At 61.1% G+C, this 17,338-nt stretch overlaps 1 protein-coding gene across 11 annotated transcripts in view; it reads right to left on the bottom strand.

The window, feature by feature from the left end:
* Positions 1–17,338, bottom strand: part of ARHGEF1 (Rho guanine nucleotide exchange factor 1) — a 17,892-nt gene extending 554 nt beyond the window's left edge. The window contains exons 1-31 of one of the 11 annotated variants that reach the window (XM_073225265.1): positions 17,016–17,338; positions 16,734–16,852; positions 12,745–12,786; positions 12,573–12,656; positions 12,035–12,148; positions 10,083–10,181; positions 9,834–9,876; positions 9,376–9,622; positions 8,992–9,021; positions 8,691–8,790; positions 8,452–8,548; positions 8,343–8,378; positions 8,033–8,170; positions 7,391–7,496; positions 6,609–6,620; positions 5,945–6,112; positions 5,501–5,646; positions 3,973–4,119; positions 3,610–3,692; positions 3,273–3,398; positions 3,051–3,165; positions 2,861–2,961; positions 2,488–2,565; positions 2,211–2,286; positions 1,964–2,131; positions 1,304–1,391; positions 1,081–1,167; positions 734–870; positions 559–645; positions 207–367; positions 33–131 (exon numbers count right to left, since the gene is read on the bottom strand). In XM_073225265.1, the coding sequence (XP_073081366.1) occupies positions 48–131; positions 207–367; positions 559–645; positions 734–870; positions 1,081–1,167; positions 1,304–1,391; positions 1,964–2,131; positions 2,211–2,286; positions 2,488–2,565; positions 2,861–2,961; positions 3,051–3,165; positions 3,273–3,398; positions 3,610–3,692; positions 3,973–4,119; positions 5,501–5,646; positions 5,945–6,112; positions 6,609–6,620; positions 7,391–7,496; positions 8,033–8,170; positions 8,343–8,378; positions 8,452–8,548; positions 8,691–8,790; positions 8,992–9,021; positions 9,376–9,622; positions 9,834–9,876; positions 10,083–10,181; positions 12,035–12,148; positions 12,573–12,656; positions 12,745–12,786; positions 16,734–16,754 (3,021 nt within the window). In that variant the 5' untranslated portion in view covers positions 16,755–16,852; positions 17,016–17,338 and the 3' untranslated portion in view covers positions 33–47. Of the gene's footprint in view, positions 1–28; positions 132–206; positions 368–558; positions 646–733; positions 871–1,080; positions 1,168–1,303; positions 1,392–1,963; positions 2,132–2,210; positions 2,287–2,487; positions 2,566–2,860; positions 2,962–3,050; positions 3,166–3,272; positions 3,399–3,609; positions 3,693–3,972; positions 4,120–5,500; positions 5,647–5,944; positions 6,113–6,608; positions 6,621–7,390; positions 7,497–8,032; positions 8,171–8,342; positions 8,379–8,451; positions 8,549–8,690; positions 8,791–8,991; positions 9,022–9,375; positions 9,623–9,833; positions 9,877–10,082; positions 10,182–12,034; positions 12,149–12,572; positions 12,657–12,744; positions 12,787–13,752; positions 13,898–15,829; positions 16,088–16,403; positions 16,477–16,733; positions 16,853–17,015 lie in introns of those variants that run through there. The other 10 variants (XM_073225259.1, XM_073225260.1, XM_073225261.1 and 7 more) reach the window with 10 other exon arrangements.

The raw sequence follows: 17,338 nt of genomic DNA, 5'->3' as shown, positions 1-17,338 counted from the left end.
ATCTCACTTGGGCCCCCAGCCCACTCACTTGCCTGGAGCAGGGAGCCTCAGGTACAGCCAGGCGGGGGTACGGTGTTCTCCCCCATCTGAGACAGGAGCAGTCGCAGGCGGCAGAATCCCTCTTCCACTTCCTGTTTGGGGGGCATCAATGAGGGGGGTCCCTCCAGTGAGTCAGCCCTTCCTCCCCTTGACCCCCAGGCCACCACCTCCATCTGTTTAATGGTCTCCTCCAGGCTTAGCAGCTCCTCCCGAATTTCCTGGGTCTGCGTGAGGCTCAGGGGGCTGCCCCCTGGGACCCCATCCTCTCGGGGAGGCCCTGCCCCGCTGTCTTCCTCCGTGGGAAACAGGAGCCGCTTCAGGGACAGCACTGGACAAGGATGAGGGGAGAGTCAGAGGCAGGGCTGCGGTGGGGGGGCAGCGGGGGCGGCTGCGGGGCTGGGCCTTAGGTCAGCCAGGCCCAGGGAGGATCAGAGAGGCTGCCGAGAAGGCTGCCGCGGCTGGGGTGGGGCGGGGCGGGGCGGGGCGGCGGCAGCCCTGGAGGGTGTGGGGCTTGGCTACCTTTCCGCAGGGCCTTGGCAGCCAGCTGGCCCTCAGGGCCAGGTCTGCAGAAGGGCAGAAGGGCACTGGGGAGTCTCTCTGTCCGACCTGGGGTGGGGGAGCAGAAAGGGTCCTCAGATCCTGCCGGGCTCCCTGTGGACACCCGCTGCCCCTCGCAGTGCCCCTCCGGGCTCACCATCAGCTGGGGGCATGTCTCGGCTGCCACTGCCATTCTCGGAGCTGCTAAGCAGGGGTTCCCGGGTGCTGGGGAAGGAGGTGCTGAGTGACGCCAAGGCCCCAGATCCCCCAGAAAGGCAGGGGCAGGGAGACAAGCTAGAGGTTGGGAGGCAGAAGGTCCCAAGACAGAGACAGAGGTCAAGGTTGGGAAATAGGGAGACAGGCCTGGACAGGAGCCAGTTGGGCGGGCAGCGGTCGGGCAGCACACCCCACACCCCCACAGGCACACACACACACGGAGACAGGGCTAGAACGTGGGTCCTGGGCACCCACAAGGAAGAGGCCCCTGACCTGGGCCCCCCTCACCTGCTTGGGCTGGGCCGGGGTTTGGGGCGAGAGGCAGGTGCAGGGACCTTCAGGGATCCAGCAGTCTCGGTGATGAGGGCACACCAGCTGGGAAGACAGGTCAGCCCCTGGGCAGTCAGAACCTCCAGACCTTGTGCCAGAGCCTCCCACCCCACCCTGACCCTGGAAACCCAGAGGCCTGGGTCTCCTCCTCCACCTGAGCTTGGAACCCAGACCCCCTCACTTCTTCCGCTCTGACACGGTCTGTGCCACCAGCTCGTATATCTGGGCCTCCTGGTCCCAGGTAAAGATGACATAGAAGGCTTTGTGATCTGCAGGGGGAGGGAGAGGAAAGGCACAGGGCCATGGTCACCCCTGCGGGGCCCTTCCACGCCTGGGCCAGAGGTTAAGGAAGCCCCTATGACGGTGAGGTCCTTAGGGCTCCCACAAATCAAGCCCTCCCCACCCCCACCGTGCCCTCCTCCTCACACCCCCTTCTCAGCCGAGCCCCCAGCGTGGCTCTACTCACAGCCCTTGGAACTACTCCCACCACCACGGCCCCGTGTAGCCTCTTGGTGGCATATTTACAAATCCTGCCTTCCTGGGCTTCTGCCTTCTACCCACAATCCCACTGCCCTGCCACCACCAAGGGACAGCCAGGGTGTCTTCCCAAAATGCCAGTCAGACCTGGCTGCTCCTCTGTGCAAAAACCTGGGGCGGTTTCGCTAATAAATCCACATCTTGCCTCACCTAATAGACCCACAGCCCAGCCTGGCCCCCTGGATATGCCGAGCCAAGGGCCGCCCCATTGCAGCTTCCAGCCCGCCCAGCCTCCCCTGCACCAGGCTGTGTGGTCCGGCCCCGAGGGCCCCCTCCGCTCCCTGGGCACCAGGCCGGGCCTCACCAGTAGCCACCTCGCGGGTCATGGCGGAGGTGAGGCGCAGCACCGGCCGAAGCATGGTCTTGCCGTCGGGCGTGGGTGTCAGCGTCCGGCTATGCGACTTGAGCAGCAGCCGCTCGTCCTGGCGCTGGAGCAGCAGCAGCAGGTCATCCAGCAGCAGCACGTGGACCTCTGGGGGGTCGAGGCCGAGCTCAGCAGCCCCCAACCTGAGTGCCACCCCACACCGCCCCCTCACCGCCCTGGCGCTCACCCACAGACTTGTCCTTCGTCACCCGCCATGTCAGTGGGCCCTCATGGACCAGCTTCCTCTTGGTGATGTCCAGGCTCTGCAGGCATGAAGGAGTGCTGTTTGGCACGGGCACGGGCAGGGCAGGGAGGGTGGGGACGACTATGGGGCCAGGCACTGCAGTCGGGGGTCAGGACGGGCATCCTGGCTTGGAAGGAGGACGGGGTCAGAGCCAAGGGACCCCTCTCCCTCCCCAAGGCGGCAGGCCAGGGTGGGGCGAGGGCAGGGCAGGCAGGGCCACCTTGAACTCGCTCAGCATGGGGTCGCTGCTCTGCCGCAGGTGGGACAAGTCCAGGCGCTTCTGGTAATCCTTGAGCCGCTGGGGCAGGGAGGGGAGTGTCATGAGGACAAGCCAGGGCTGGGGCTGACCCTCACTGACCCCTGACCGTGAGGGGGACAAGCTGAGGGTAAGGCCCGACTTCTGGTGACCCTGAAAGTGAGGGGCTAAGGACCCTCCTAACCCTTGGCTAAACAGTGACCCCGAGGGGGACAGGCCAAGGGCTGGGCTTGACCTCCAGGTCAGAAGTGACCCTGAGGTGGTCCAACTGAGGGCCAGGCCTTCTCCTGCACACACCCGCCTGCGGCCCTGGGCCTGGGGCCATGCCCAGGCTCACCAGCAGGTCCTCCATGTCTCGCACGGCTTGGTTGACGTGGTGCAGAATTTCCCTGCAGCACTCGGCCGCCAGCTCTACCTTCTCCCGCTCCTCAGGCTCCTCTGTGGGCAAGGGGGACACCAGCTGAGGTGGACTCCAACCCTGGAAGCTCGTGGTCTGGCAGCCAAGCGCAGACAGGATGGCCGGGTACCTGTGTTCTGCCCGATGCTCTGCAGGAGCAGGGGGTACTTGGTCAGGCGCTGCATCTCAGTGGGGATCATGTCCTTCAGCTGCAGGCGGCGGCACCGTGGGCGGCTCTCGGCCTCCTGAGGGGACAGCGGTGCTGAGGTGACCCATGCATGGACCCGCCTCAGGGACAGGGACACTAGCCTCTTCCCCCCGAAACACCCAGCCTCACCCACCCCTGCCTCACCTGCACAAAGGCAGAGAACCGAGGCTCCTTGCGCTGTTTGGCTTTGAGCTGCTCTAAGGCAAATGACTGGCGGCTGCAGAAGCGGGAGGAGATTTTCTGGAACCAGGAGCCCTCGGGACCATCAAACTACAGCAAGATTCAGGCCAGGGAGGATGTCTCAGGTGGGTTCCAGAACAGCCGGGCCCCACACGGGGATGGCAGCCTAGACAGGAGGACAGGGCTAGGGGCCCGGACCCCTGACCTTCACAGGGGAAGGCTGGACACCTGGCCCGCAGGGCCTGGATTCCAGTTTCCTGGCTGGGAGGAGGGGACAGGGGGCTGGGCTGGGCGCCCTCACCCGAGCCAGAAGCACATCTCCGATCTCCTCAATGAGGTAGCCACTGTCCTGTCTCCGCTTCATCAGGCAATCGAGGAATAGGGCTGTGGGGAGCAGGGAGGAAAGGGGGTGTTGTCAGGGCCCGCAAGACTGTATGTAGAGCTGGTGGAGATCTCGAGGGGTTGGGCTGCAGGTGCCTGTCTGATTCTTGGGACTGGTGGGCCGGGCCCGTGACCCTCCCACTCCCTGCCATGGACTTATGGAGGTGCCCCCTGGGGGTCTGGGTGCTAGAACAGGTGCTGCCCAAGGCAGGCACTCAGGAGAATGTGCTAAGCTCCAAGGAGCACGGTGGGCTGCCCACTGGAGACGCAGCCCTGCACTCACAGTGCACCTCGATGAGCTCGTCCAGGCTGGGGAAGATGTTCTGTAGCTCCTCCAGGGGAAAGAAGCCCCCATCCGCCATGGGCTGATAGAAGAGGTCATGCAGCACCCGGAGCATGCGGACATGGGCCGCCTCAGTCACCAGCAGCTCTGTGGGGCCACCGAGCAGGAAGCATGGTTGGGAAGACTGCAAACTACAGGGGATGGTCTGGGGGAGGGATGAGACAGACAACTCTCTGGGTAGAATCATTTGCCCCTGAAGTAGCAACTGAGGACTCCTAGACCCACTGCCTGCCTTTTTTGGCTTTGGCAGCCAGCTGGGGTGACAAGTGGTCCTAGTGCGCTTGGCACCAGTGGGCTTCCCAGGAAGTGGGATTTTCAGTGCTAAAACCAGGAAGGTCCCAGGTAAACTGGGATGCGCTGGTCACCCCACTGCCAGCAAGCCTGCAGCTGTGTAGTGTCTAACTGACCAGCAAGTCTCTCGGCCTTGGTTTCTGGAACAATGAACTCCCTCCTACGTGCAGGCTGACAGTCTCAGATCCAGGGACCCCAGAGGGTGCATGCCCAGGTTCCAGGGGCCCCAAGAGTCCCTGGAGACTAAATGCACGAATCTGTGTGTTATGTGTATTTTTCTGGTTAGTAAAATTGTATGCTGCCTGGTGTGGTAGCTACTAGCCACATTCGGCCCTTCACATTTTAATTAAATGAAGTGAAACAAAATACAAGAATCACTTCCCACTCATAGCTGTCATTTCAAATGCTCAACAGCCATTATGTGGCTGGTGGTTACCATGCTGGGCAGCGTGGATAGTTTATGTTTCAGTCATTCTAGAAAGTTCTATTGGACAGCACTGCTTGTTTTGATCATACCCTCAGAAAGATCTGTGACCCAGAAACTTCACCTGCTGCCTTAAAAATGTGAATGACTACCCTTCCTACTATTAAGTAACCTCTATATAACTTCCAAAAAAGTGTGCTGCTTTTGCCAACCCTGATCTACACACACACAATTCAAAAATCACAGAAAAGAATCAATGATGGGAAACACCCCCATCGTTTTTCTGCCCAGAAGCAGGCACTGCTAATGCATTACCCTCCCAAGCTATTCCCTCTGGGAGCCTTTCTTCCTCCAAATGGTTAAGATCAGAGTTAACAGCAGGGGCACTGGAATGTTCCCCTGCGCACCCAGGCCTCCACCCAAATCCCCTCAGCTCCACAAGCCTTGGAGGCAGTCTGCGCCTGCCCTATTAGTAATCAGGTTACACTGGAAACACGACTATATGCCGCTTCTAGCCCCCAACACCCGCACTGTTCTGCACTGCTGAGGATTCCTAGGAAGTGTCCTTTGGCAGCCACATTCCTGTCCCACCCAGGGGCTGTTCTACAACTTCCTAACAAATGGCCCTCTGCCAGAAAAGGGCTGCTTTCAGGTTCTGCCTGTTCTAAGTAACACCAAGACGGACATCTGCCTGTCTCTGCCAAGACGGATTGTGTCCTGGGCACACGGTGGGTTGGAATGGGTGGCACTCACCGCTGATGACTTCCTGGCGCTTCACCTGGCTCTTGGGGAGGCTGTGCAGGGTGCCTGGGGGCATGAGCTCCCGCCAGCCAGGGGGCTCTTCTGGTTCCAGCTCCAGGGCTGACCGTCCGGGCTCCCCTTCCTCTCCAGGCTCGGGGCTGTGGGACAGAGGCCTCGTTAGGGCCCTGGCTTGGGGCGTCCCAGGGAGACTTCCGCTCCTACTGCCCCACACTCCTCTGTGGCCTCAGCATTTGATTCCCCCAAGGTGGCCCATGCTGCAGAACAGCCCCAAATCTCCAGAAAGAAGGGACCGACCCCTCTCCTGGGCCCACAGGAGGCCCTGAGTGACCTTGGCATCCGACCCCATTCTCTGTGACTCTGGCAACAAGTCTCCCAGCCCCCCACCAACCTCCCTGACTCTTCAGGCTGCCTTAGCAGGTGGGAGGAGTGACATACGTGGGTCGTCGGGCAGGGCCGAGCACGGCCGTGGCGGAGCTGGGGTCCATGTCCACGTCACTCCGGGAGCGGCCCCCACCCCGGCCCTTAGCCCCGAGGCTGCCCCGGGAAGGCCGGCGGCGGTCACTCACCCGCAGGCTCTCTGAGCGCCCCAGACGCCCTGACAGCCTGGACTCCGAGGCCAAGGACAGAATCAGGTAGAGACCAGGGCACAGAGAGGGAAAGACCAGAACAGGGACAGACCAGGACGAATAGACAGGGAGAGACCAGGACAGGGACAGAGGGAAGAGACCAGGACAGACCAGGGACAGGGAGAGACCAGGACAGGGATCAAACATGCAACAGAAAAGAGAGTCAGAAGGAGCAGTGGGATCTCAGGGTGCTGGGGCAGTGGGGGGTGGTCAGGAGGGATACTGAAGTCGGGGGGGGGGCACCCAGGATGCAGCGTGGCGGAGCCCTCCCTTCCCTGGGGCAGGGGGATGTGGGCAGAGGGGGAGTCGGCGGGGGAGGGGGAATTCCAATACTTAGCTCTTTGGCTGGGAGGGTGACGTCCCCACCCACCCCTCACAGGGGTGAAGGGGAGGGGCGGCCCATGGGGAGGGGGAGGGGCTGGGAGACGTGGGGGAGGGCTAGCCCTCCCCCAACCCAGGGCCCAGGCACCCACCTCTTCCACTTTCTGGGGAGAGAGGGGCACAGGATCAGAGATGGAACCCAACTCACCTCTCCCACCCACCAGAGGGTCCCCAAAGCAGCGGCACAAGGACGGGCAGGGGGCACATCCTGCCCCCCAGCTGTGAGGGGACAAGGCCCCCGAGCATGGAGCACAGAGGGGCGGGGAACTGAGGCAGGGGCACCAGGAGGCAGGAGCAGGCTGGGCAGAGGCTTGAGAGGAAGGGAGGAGGTGAGCACCTGCAGGGGCAGGGACAGGGCCGGAGGGGTGAGGCAGGAAGGGGGGTACAGGGGGGAGGAGGGGAGGGGGAGGAGGAAGAAGGGGAGGGGGGGATGGGGAGGAGAAGGAGGGGGAGGAGGGGGAGGGGGAGGAGAAGGAGGGGGAGGAGGGGGAGGGGGAGGAGGGGGGAGGAGGGGGAGGGGGAGGAAGGGGAGGAGGAAGTGGAGGAAGAGGGGGAGGAGGGGGAGGAGGAGGGGGAGGAGGGGGAGGAGGAAGGAGGAAGGAGGAGGAGGAAGGAGCAGGCCAGGTGGAGGAGGAGGAGGATGAGGAGGAAGGAGGAAGGAGCAGGCCAGGTGGAGGAGGAGGAGGAGGAGGAGGAAGGAGGAAGGAGCAGGCCAGGTGGAGGAGGAGGAGGAGGAGGAGGAAGGAGGAAGGAGCAGGCCAGGTGGAGACGGCTCGGGACAGCAGGTGCAAATGGCAGCGCAGCCCCTCGCGCCCCCCCAGCCCCCCGTAAGCCTGGTCCCGTGCCCAGCACCCCGCGCCCCCGCCCTACGCACCTCTCGGAATCAGCTCCCTCCTCAGTGCTCTCCGGGGGCGCTGGGGGCTCCAGGCCCGCTGGGCCCTGTGGGGGCAGGTCCCCCAGCTCCGGTGGGGCATCGCCACCTGTGCAGGCAGCGGAGAGGGAGGCTGGCTGCAGCGCCCGGCGGACACCGAGTGGCTGCTCTGTACTCCAGTGGGATGGACACACGGACGGGCTTTGTGCTCTGCTCAGTGGGGGAGGAGGGTGTACCCCATGTAGGGATGAGGACACTGAGACTCATGGGGTGACCTGGAGCGACTTCCATGATACAACTCCAGCGAGCCGCAGAGCCAGGGTGTGAGCCATGCAGCCGCCTGAGACCCACGGGGCTGGGGGCCACACGGAGACTGCAGCAATGGGGCCGCCGGGCGCACCACCTCGGGGGCTAATGCGCTCAGAGCGCTCTGGGAAAGTAAGCCACGGGGGCTGACGGACACGTAGTCCCAGGAGGAGGGAGCCCGTCCCCCCATGATAGAGGTCAGAGCCTGGGAGGAAAGCCCGGAAAGGGTCGACTGTGGGCAACGGGTGGTTCTATTAACAACACTGGTGACCAGGAGCAGGTGGCGCACGCAGAAAGCCAAGGGGCGGCCTCACCGGGGGGTGACCAGGAAACTCTCACCTGGTTCCCGGTCGGGACTATCCTTAGACAGTGGGTGCAGAGAAATTCCGGGGGTGTCCTGTCCAGACACCCCAACATTCCGGTCCCGGGAGGGCACCCCCAGGCCTCCCTTCCGTTCCATAAGGCCTGGCTTCTCAGCTGGGGAGACAGTGAGAACGGAAGGCAGAAATGAATGTCTAGCAACACTAACCCGCGACAGCCTAGGGGGCCCAAGATGCAGGCTCCAGTCCCCTCCTCCCCATCACCCAGGGGACCCTTCCCAGCCTTCCTCAGGTCCCCAGGGGGGAAGCTCTGGCTTCAGGACCATTACCATCAGCTTCCACTTTGGGGTGTCGAAGATCCGGAGCTGAAACGAGAGGTGGACCATGAGGTAGGGGCAGCGTGGGGAGGTGGGGCCAGGGCCCAGGCCAGCGCCTCACCCTGCGGCTCTCCCCGGCTCCAGCGGGCAGCATCCAGAAAGATGCTCAGTCCCTTCTTGGTCTTGGTGGGCTCATCCGCCCGCCGGTTCCCCATGACCTGTGGGAGGCAGGAGGGGCGGGGCACTAGTTATTTCTGAGATGCCAGTGAAGTGGAGCCAGCCCCCAGGGGCACAGAGTCGGGAGGCTTCCCAGGGGTCTTTGGGAAGGAAAGGGCCAAGCTTGGGCACTCAGGAAAGCACCTTTTTTCGGAAGAAATTCCTCCCCGACTTCTTGTCCCCACTCTTGGTCCGCACCCCAAGGTGGCGCATGTACAGGCTGATGGCGTTGACCACAGCGGCACTGGGGATGGGACAGTGAGGGTCCTGGGACGCACACACTGCTGCCCCACGGCCTCCCCCCAGGTCCCCTTCCCACCCCAACCCCACCACTTCCCACTGAGCGGCTGAGGGAAGGGGAGAGGGTCCAGGGGACAAGCCGGGTTGGCGGGCAATGCCCAGGCCCCTCCCTCCTCCCTCTCGCTGTCCCCTCTGCTTCCATCACCTCTTTTCCTCATCAGGAGAAATGGTGTGTCTGTGAGAAGAAAGAAGTTTGTGACAAACTTGCTAAGCCTGGGGTCCCTATTCCCCAAGCACAAAGGTCCAGGTCACTGTCCGCCTGGGCAGGCAGAGAGGGGACTGTCAGGGCGACTGGAAAGGAGGCCCACATGAGGAAGGAGAATCTCATCCAGGCAAGAACAGGACCCAAACACCAGGCCCGAACAAGAGACCATGGAGATCTGGAAGCTGGAGGGAACCCCAAAGCTGGGAAGGGAAGACACAAAACCAGATGAACTAAAGGGCTTGCGCTGGGGAACCAGATGTCAGGGAAGAGCCCGCATGCTGAGGACAGAATGACCCCTGGGCAGGGGACGCCGTCCCCACTCACTGCATCTCCTCCAGCTGGGTCAGCTGCTGCTCAGCCAGGTGCCGCTCCCGGGCCTCGAAGCCCAGGCGGTCGCGCCCAGCCCAGGCCTCCAGCTGGGCCAGCTCGTGCTCCCAGGGCGTCATGCCCATGAGCCGCTTGGAGCGGAAGTCCTCCAGCTGCCGGCTGAGCATTGCCTGCTGGCTCTGCCACACCTCCTGCACAAACTGCCGCTGGAGATCCTCAGAGATGAGTTCCGGCCGGGTGCGGTCTGCGGGGACATCGGCAGGGGCTGGGGCCGGTTCCTTGGGCCTCTGACACCCAACCACCCTTCCCTGGGCTCCAGTGGCCACACTTCCTGGGGCTGCTATCCCGCTGTCCATGGGAGCATGGGAGCGTGGCCTCCCCTGCCCAGGGCTCCCGGGGGACCTGGTCCCTGCTAGAGACCTCACTTTCACCCTGCAGCCCCCTCTACTCCTTACCAAGTTCAAAGGCAACTGTGGCAGGGACAGGCACCCGTAGAAGCTGCTTGGGAGAGAGCAGGGAGTAAAGGGGAGGACCTCAGGCCAGGGCCCACTGGGGAGGGAGCAGTGGAGGGGCAGCGGGCTGGCGCAGGGGCTCCCCAGGCCCGGCCCCCTTCACACTGCCCTCAGTGCGGTGGAAGCTGGGAGGTGCAGTGGCTCTCCAGGGCCAAGGGGCAGGAGGCCTGGGGCCACTCCAAGGTCTCTCACCGCTGTCTTGTCCAGGAAGCTGTGGTAGAAGTCGAGGAAGGCCTTCTTGGCCTCCTTGGTGCCCAGGGAGCCCAGCATGTCCGCGTGCAGGTAGCACAGCTGAGGAGACAGAGGGTAACTAGTCCTGCCACCAACCCAAACCACTCCCCCTGGAAAGCCTCCGGGCTCAGATCCTCTGGGAAGTGCTCCCTGGTCTCTACCATCCCCACACCCAAGTGCTTGCCTCCTTGGGGCCACCACAGGCATTTGCCCTTTTTCTATTCTGTGAAATGGTTCCGTGTGGTTCTATTTGCTCCGTGCTACCGCTCCCACCACTAGGCCAACCACTGAGGGCTGCACGGACGCAGGATGCTGTTCTGAACCCTTTAACACATGTTAGCCTGTTCAATCACAGGGAATGTCAATATCCCATTTTATAGATAATAAAACCAAGCCCAGGAAGCCTGCACAAGGTCACACAGCCAGTAAGGGGGAGAGCTGGGATTGGGATCCAGGCAGCCCGTCTTGGCCACACTCCACTGACTAGAAATACTGTGAGCAACCTGAGGGGGTGTGTGTGGGGCTCGGATTCCTCTGTCCCAGACAGCCCATTGTGCAGTGAGGGCTGGGAAATAAACAGGTGGGCAGGTGGGGTGCACTCCTTCATTCATCAGGCAGGCGGTCTGGGTGCCAGCCATGGGCTGGATGATTCCAGCAGTGCAGGGGGGACTCTAGCCTGTCACGGCTCCTGGGGGGGATCTTGTCGGGTGAGGGGCACAGTCTGTGTGCTAAGGCCTTGCCCAAGTGGGGGTGGAACTCTGTTTCTCCACTGTAAACACTTTCAACAAATCTATGCCTGCACCCCCATAAAGTGAAACTCCACAAAAGGCCAGGAGGAGGCAGCTTGGGGGGGCTGCAACTATCTCCCAGCTGCTCCCCCAGCCGATGAGATGAGGGAGAGGCATGGGGACAGATCTGAAAATGCTGGAGGCCATCTGTGTCACCTAAGCCAAGCTGTGGCCCTCACCAGGCCTGTTTCCACACCTATACAGGGACACAGCAGTCAGTACCACCCTGGGCTTAGGAGGATGACCACGGAGAGGGCCAGGGCCTCCATGCCCTAGGGGAGGGGAAGCCAGTTTTCCAGAGAGAAAGCAACTTCCTGATTTCCTGCCAGTTTCTGAAGCTCTGGTGTCAATCAACTGGCCCATTGCTCTGCATCCCCCTGCATCCCACCTGGCATTTCTGTGTCTCCTTATTTTTCTGGAGGGACCCGCTATGCATTCTAGCACAATGCCCTGGGCTAATCCCCGCTCGTGGCCTGTGCTGAGCTGTACTGGGTCTCCATGGGATGGGACCCTTGTCCACAGAGTCCCCTCCAGCCAGAGTCGTGGCTTTCTCCTAAGTCACCTGCTGGGTTCTCTAGACTGTGCAGATGTTTCTGGACAACACGAATCTCCACCACACCTCCCAGGCATTTTCTGCCTGATACGGGACATCTCTGGGTCAGTTCCATTCTCTCTGCCTTGTGGGCTGGCCTGTGGTGGTTTCTTGTTTCTGGGCTGGGGCCTGGTGAGCTGCCTAGATCGGAAGGCTAATGGCTTTCTCCTGAGCACCGGCCCTGAACGACTGACTGGGCGCACCTGCTGAGGCCACACAGCAGAGGATTCCATTTCCAGAGTCCCTGGAGAGGGTGCCATCACTGATGGTTGACACTGCCATGGACACAGGGATGGGGGCATGGTTTCTGCCAGGCTTCTGGATTCCCTGTTGCTCTCTGTGTGACCCTGCCCTGTGTACCCTCCTGTCCTGCACTCTCTGCTCCCCGTGTCACTGTCTAGATCACATGGCAGGCTCTTTGGCTCTATTTCTAGAGCTTGGGCTGTACGTTCTGGATGTTTTCCAGACCCTCCTGGCTCATCCCCACTGGTGTACCCCGCTGACTGCTGTGCGCAGTCCCAGCCCCCCCTCACCAGGGGTCCCGGCTCAAACTGCAGGGCCACATGCTGCAGGAGGGCCATGAGGTGGGCTGGGCGCCGCTTCACCTGCTCCAGGCTCTGGAACTGGCTGTTCTGCTCCTCTGTGCTCTAAGGGGGAGATGAGAGGGAGACAGTGGGAGCAGATGCGGGGCCCTGGGCTTGACCTCTCCCTTCCCTGGCAGCCGGGACAAGCCAGGTGATGATGGTGTCGGGGCAGATGTCGGGCAGTGGGTGAGCCTGAAGGTCATGATCTTGGTGATGCGGACAAAAACAGAGAGCTGGGATGGGGCCCGCGCTGTAACTGGGGGCAGTGGTAAAAAGTGGGGTTTGAGGGCTGTCATGGGGCTTCAAGGATGGGGTGTGGGCTGAGGAAAGGGGGTACAGGAAGAGGAGGGAAAGAGTGGGCAGTGAGGTGAGGCAGGGGACAGCATCTGAGGGCCTGAGAACCGGACCTGGGTAGAAGGGGACACTGAGAACGGGAACTGAACTGAAAACCAGGGACAGGAGCTTTTCCACCCCGTCTCCCGCTCACCGACTCCAGCTCGTTCTCAAAATCCTCATCCTCAGCCCCGATGATACTGACTGGCACCAGGCTGGGCCGGGCGGGCCCTGGGGCCTGTGGAATGGGAGGGATGGCTTCAGCCCACAGCGCTCCCCGCCTCACAGCCCCCCAGATCCCTCACCCCTGGGCTCCCTCCACTCACCACCCCTCGGGAGATGTCCTCTGCCTCCATGGGCTCACAGGGCTGGGGGGACAGGAGGGGCCACGGTCAGGGGGTGGGAGGCGGCACAGGGCAGTTACTCACAGATTCCTGGCCTAGGTGTGAAGGTGAGTAAACAGCCTCCCCCCCATCCCGGCCTCCACAGCTCAAAGGGGCCTCTGTGTGGCGACAAAGAGCCCTTCAGAGGCCAGCTAGGGCGGGGAGCCCGAGGACAGGGAGCCTTGTTGTGGGGGAGGCTGGAAGCCCAGGAGCCCGGGTCTGTGACAGAGCTGCAGCTCCGAGGCTTGTATTCTCGGGTCCCTAATGGAGGTGGGGACTGAGGGCTCAGACTCTTGGGTCTGAGGAAGGCCAGGCTGGTGGCCTGGCCTCCTGGGTATGAGTGGGGAGGAGGCTGGGGTTGTGTCCTGTGAGGCAGGTCTGGAGGCAAGGAGAGCTGGAAAAAAAGGGGAGGCAGGTGGGAGCTCACTGGGGTGTAGGGGGCTCTCCTCTGATCTGTGACAGACTTGGGGCAGGATGCCACCTCTGAACCCACCAGCCCCACTTCCTGTGACAGGAAATCACAATGACAAATCCCTCAACCTCCAACTCTCTTCACATAAGAAAACGAAACTCTGAACCCTTCTCCTTCAGGGACCAGGAGTTCCCGAGTCCAGAAGCTCTTTCCCCCAGGGACGTGCCATCTTTCTGGCTCCCAGTCCCAGCAAAGAAGGGATGGTCCTGAGAGGGCTCAGCCCGGGTGGGTCTGTCTCCTGCTCCCTCCGTCCGTCTGTCTCATGGGCTCTTTCCCCAGCCAGGTCTCCCAAGCCGTCTCTCTCTTGAATCGGCCTCTTTCTCCCGGTTTCCTCATTATTCTCACTCCCTTGCTTCAGATCTGTCCCACTCTGCTCACCGGCTCTGCCCCCACCCCCAGCCCCCTGCTCCCTGCTCCCTGTCTGTCCCCTCTGCTGCTGCCTCTCTTCCGGTCTGCTTCCTGCAGCCACAGGCCCGCACCTCTCCAAGTCGCTGTCTCATCTCTCTCTCTCCCAGCTTGTCTCCCTCAGAGTCTCCACTTCTCCCTGTGTCTTCCCACCGACATCTTCTGTGTCCTTAATTAGTCTGACTAATGCCACGAGAGCCCGTGTCAGGCGGGAAGGAGCTGTGGAAAGAGGGGTGGGGTGGACCAGTGCGGGGGTCTCTCCCTATAGCCCAAAGCTATTTATAATCCCAGTCACCGGAGACCCACCCTTCTCCCTCTTCCACAGGCCTCCCTCAAGCTCAATAAATAGTACCTATGACTTTGATTACAATCATTGAACAACAGTGCTTTCTGGAGTGTCCAAATGCCACCCTATAGGTTCAAGCACCGGAGCTGGCATCGTTTTTATTACTTTCCATAAAGTGTATCTGCCCAACATCCAAGGTTGGGTAGTTTATGATTTGAGCACTTTTTAACATTCACGTAAATAAATTTGCAAGCCAAGGCCGAAAAATAATAGTAATTATTTATTATGAGAGCTAAGCTTACATAGCACTTAAAGGGTGCCAAGAATTGCTCTAAGTGCTTCCCACATATTAGCTCACTGAACCCTCATAACCACAAGCACCCCAAAGCTATTGGTATTCCCATCAGAGATGGAAAACCTTCATCAGGCCACCAGCTGCAACTTCTGGGCTGGAAAACTTAACCATGCACATGGAGGGTCCAAGCTCATCCTGCTTAGTGGTGGGAAGTTTGACAGAGCAGGGAGATTCCAGAGGGACAAAGGAGAGGATACATATTATTTGAGCGAATGCTCAGTGCCTGGCAGGCCCCAAATCAGGCACTTGTCATGTATTATCTCCTTTATTCCTCACCACAATAGAAAATAACAGCTGGCACTTAACGTGTACTACATGCCATTAAGTATGTGCCAGGCACAGCATTACTACTTTATAAGTATTAACTCATTTAATCCTCATAGTGACCCCATGCGGTTATAATTATTACCATACCCATTCTACAGAGAAGGAAACTGAGGCACAGCTCAGCTTCAGACCCAGGTAGTCTGGCTGCAAAATTTAGGCATTTAATTACCAGAATGTGCTGTTTCAGACCATGGGCACTCCAAACCAGCCTTAGAAACTAAAATCTGAACCAAAGCTGAGACACATGAGGATTCCTCATGGTGTCTGGGATGGTGAGGGGTATGTGGGCACTTGGCCTGGGCAGGGCCTGCAGGTTGGATTCAGCTGCTCCACAGAGCCCTGGGGCTCAGAGAAGATTCTGGCAGGGCAAGTTGAGGGTTGGATGCTTAGGAGATGTGGGAGGAGAGGGGTCCACAAAGGCAGGGGAATTAAAGGCTGAAGCTGTCAGATGTATCTACAACAACTGACAAGGCATGGGGTCCAGCAGAGTGGGTGCTGTGTGCATGGGGTTTTGGGGATTCAGGGCTGGTTTAGAAAGTCCCTAGGGGTGGTGGTCCTAGAGCAAAGTGGGCACGTGTGGGGGAGTACATAGGTGCCTGGGTTCTATGCAGCGCTCAGGGTCTTTAAGACACTGAGTGGATGACCCTGGTCTCCAAGAACCTCTGGGAGCCTTAAAGAATCTAAAATACATAGGGTGAGTCTATAAAGGGTCCTTGGAATGCATAAGGCCCCAGATTCTATTTGACACATGGTGTGTCTGCAAGGATCCAGGGATTACATAGGATCATGATTCCACAAGGGGAGTGGCCAGTCTATAGGACCTCTGGAGATTTAAAAGGGGATTAGAATTCTACAGGGGCATGTGTTGGTCCCGAGAGCCAGAATCTACTGGGTCCCGGATTCTAGAGGATGCTATTGACCGATGGAGTCCCACGTCTTTAAGGAGCCAAGTCTCCCTGGGGAGGGGGAGGTGGGGGCGGGACCGGACATGGTGGGTCTGCAGGCCCTTGAAATCTCTATATGGAATGTGGCGGGTCTACACGAGCCCCAAATCATACATGGAACGTGGCGAGTCTACACGGGCCCCAAATTCTACAGGGACGTTGCTATGTGCAAGGCCAGGGATGCTGGGGCGGACATGCGGAGTCAGGGCCTGACGCCCGCCACGGGACGCGTCCCTCACCTGCTCAGAGTCGGAGGAGAAGGCACCGCAGCTACCAGAACCGAAGACTCCGCGCGCCGGCTCCGGATGCCCCCGCCCCCGCGTCGCTCTAGCTGCCCGAGTGAGTCTTAGCATACAGCTCCACTCCTCCCGCCAGCCGCTCTAGCCCTACTCCAGCTAGGCTACTGCCCCAGCGACTCTACTCCTCCCGCCAGCCGCTCTAGCTCTCCACCGCGCCACGCCGGCCAGATAAAGGCTGCTCTAGCCTGTTTTGGAGGTCTGGCGTTTCCGTATCTCTAGTGCTCCCGTCACTCTCCTGGGCCCCGCCTCCTTCCTCCGCCTTCCCCGTTCCCTCCCCGCCCTCGTTGCGGACCGTTCCAGCCCACTCCGCCCGGGCTCGATCCGAGATTTTCCAGTTGTCCCGGCCCTGAGACCCCGGCATGGGCTCTCCGGCCTATTTTGCTTCCCTAACTCCGGAACCAGCTGAATTCCGAAAGCTCATGTATTAATTTTCCCCGCACCCCGCACAGCCCGCCCCCGCCGCTGCACACTTTCCGCTGGGGCTGGAAAACAAAAATTCTGGGTTCCAGCGTACCTTTCCCTGACAAGCTGCATAACCTGCGGCAATTACTGTACTTCTTCCCGGGCCTCAATCTTCCCGTCTGTACAATGGGAGAAGATCTCAAGCTCTGTACCCTGCAGTCCACCTCTCAGGGTCGAATTAATAGCCCCCCAAACTTCAAGCTTCACAGAGGCCCTCAGCTCTGTTACTGTTGTTTTTCTTTTTAGGTGGCCCTAAAGCATGCGGGGTTGGAGGACCGCGCCTGGCGGAAAGCACCTGCGAGTTCAAATCCCAACTCCACATGGTCTCCGTGTGTGTGTGCCCCAGGACGAGTGTTCGGCTCCCGAGCCTCAGTTTCCCTACCCGTACAATGGGAGTGATCATCCGTCCTCCGTTGGACTGTTGCGAGGCCCTGACCCCGGCCTCGCAGCCCTCGTCCCCACTTACTGGGCACTCAGCGGATATTCTCCTCTCTGTCCCCCCTTTGACAGATGGGAAAATCGAGGCTCAGGGAGGGGCGGCCGCTGGCTCAGCGGGGCCCCAGGAGGCCCCTCCACTGCGGGCAGCGCCCCAGCCCCTCCCTCCTCCTCCTCACTTCCCCTGGCGGCCGAGGGGAGGAGGCGGGCGGGGCCGCGGGTGGTGTACCTGGTGTCCGCGCGGGGAGGTGACCGGCGGGGCGCCCGGGGTCGGGCTCGGCGATCCCGGGCCCTGCGTCCCGGCTCCCGCTTCCTGGCTCTGGCGGGGCAGGAAGTTGGGGCGTTTCTCCGGAGCCCCCGCCCCGCCGCCCCTCCCCGCTTCCTGCCCGCGCCCCGCGCCCGCCCGGCACCTCCGCTTCCTTCCCCTTCTTACCGCCCGCCCGGCCCCTCCTTTCCCCGCCCGCCCGGGCCCCGCCCCGGCCCCGCCCGACCTCTCCCGGCTTCGTCTGCCTGTCAGTCGGTCGGCAGGGCGCGGGCTCCTCCGTTTCTCGC

This window comes from Manis javanica, chromosome 17 (genome assembly GCF_040802235.1).
Source record: "Manis javanica isolate MJ-LG chromosome 17, MJ_LKY, whole genome shotgun sequence".
NCBI classification, from domain to species: Eukaryota; Metazoa; Chordata; class Mammalia; order Pholidota; family Manidae; genus Manis; species Manis javanica.
This window is presented reverse-complemented; position numbering and strand designations above follow the sequence as displayed.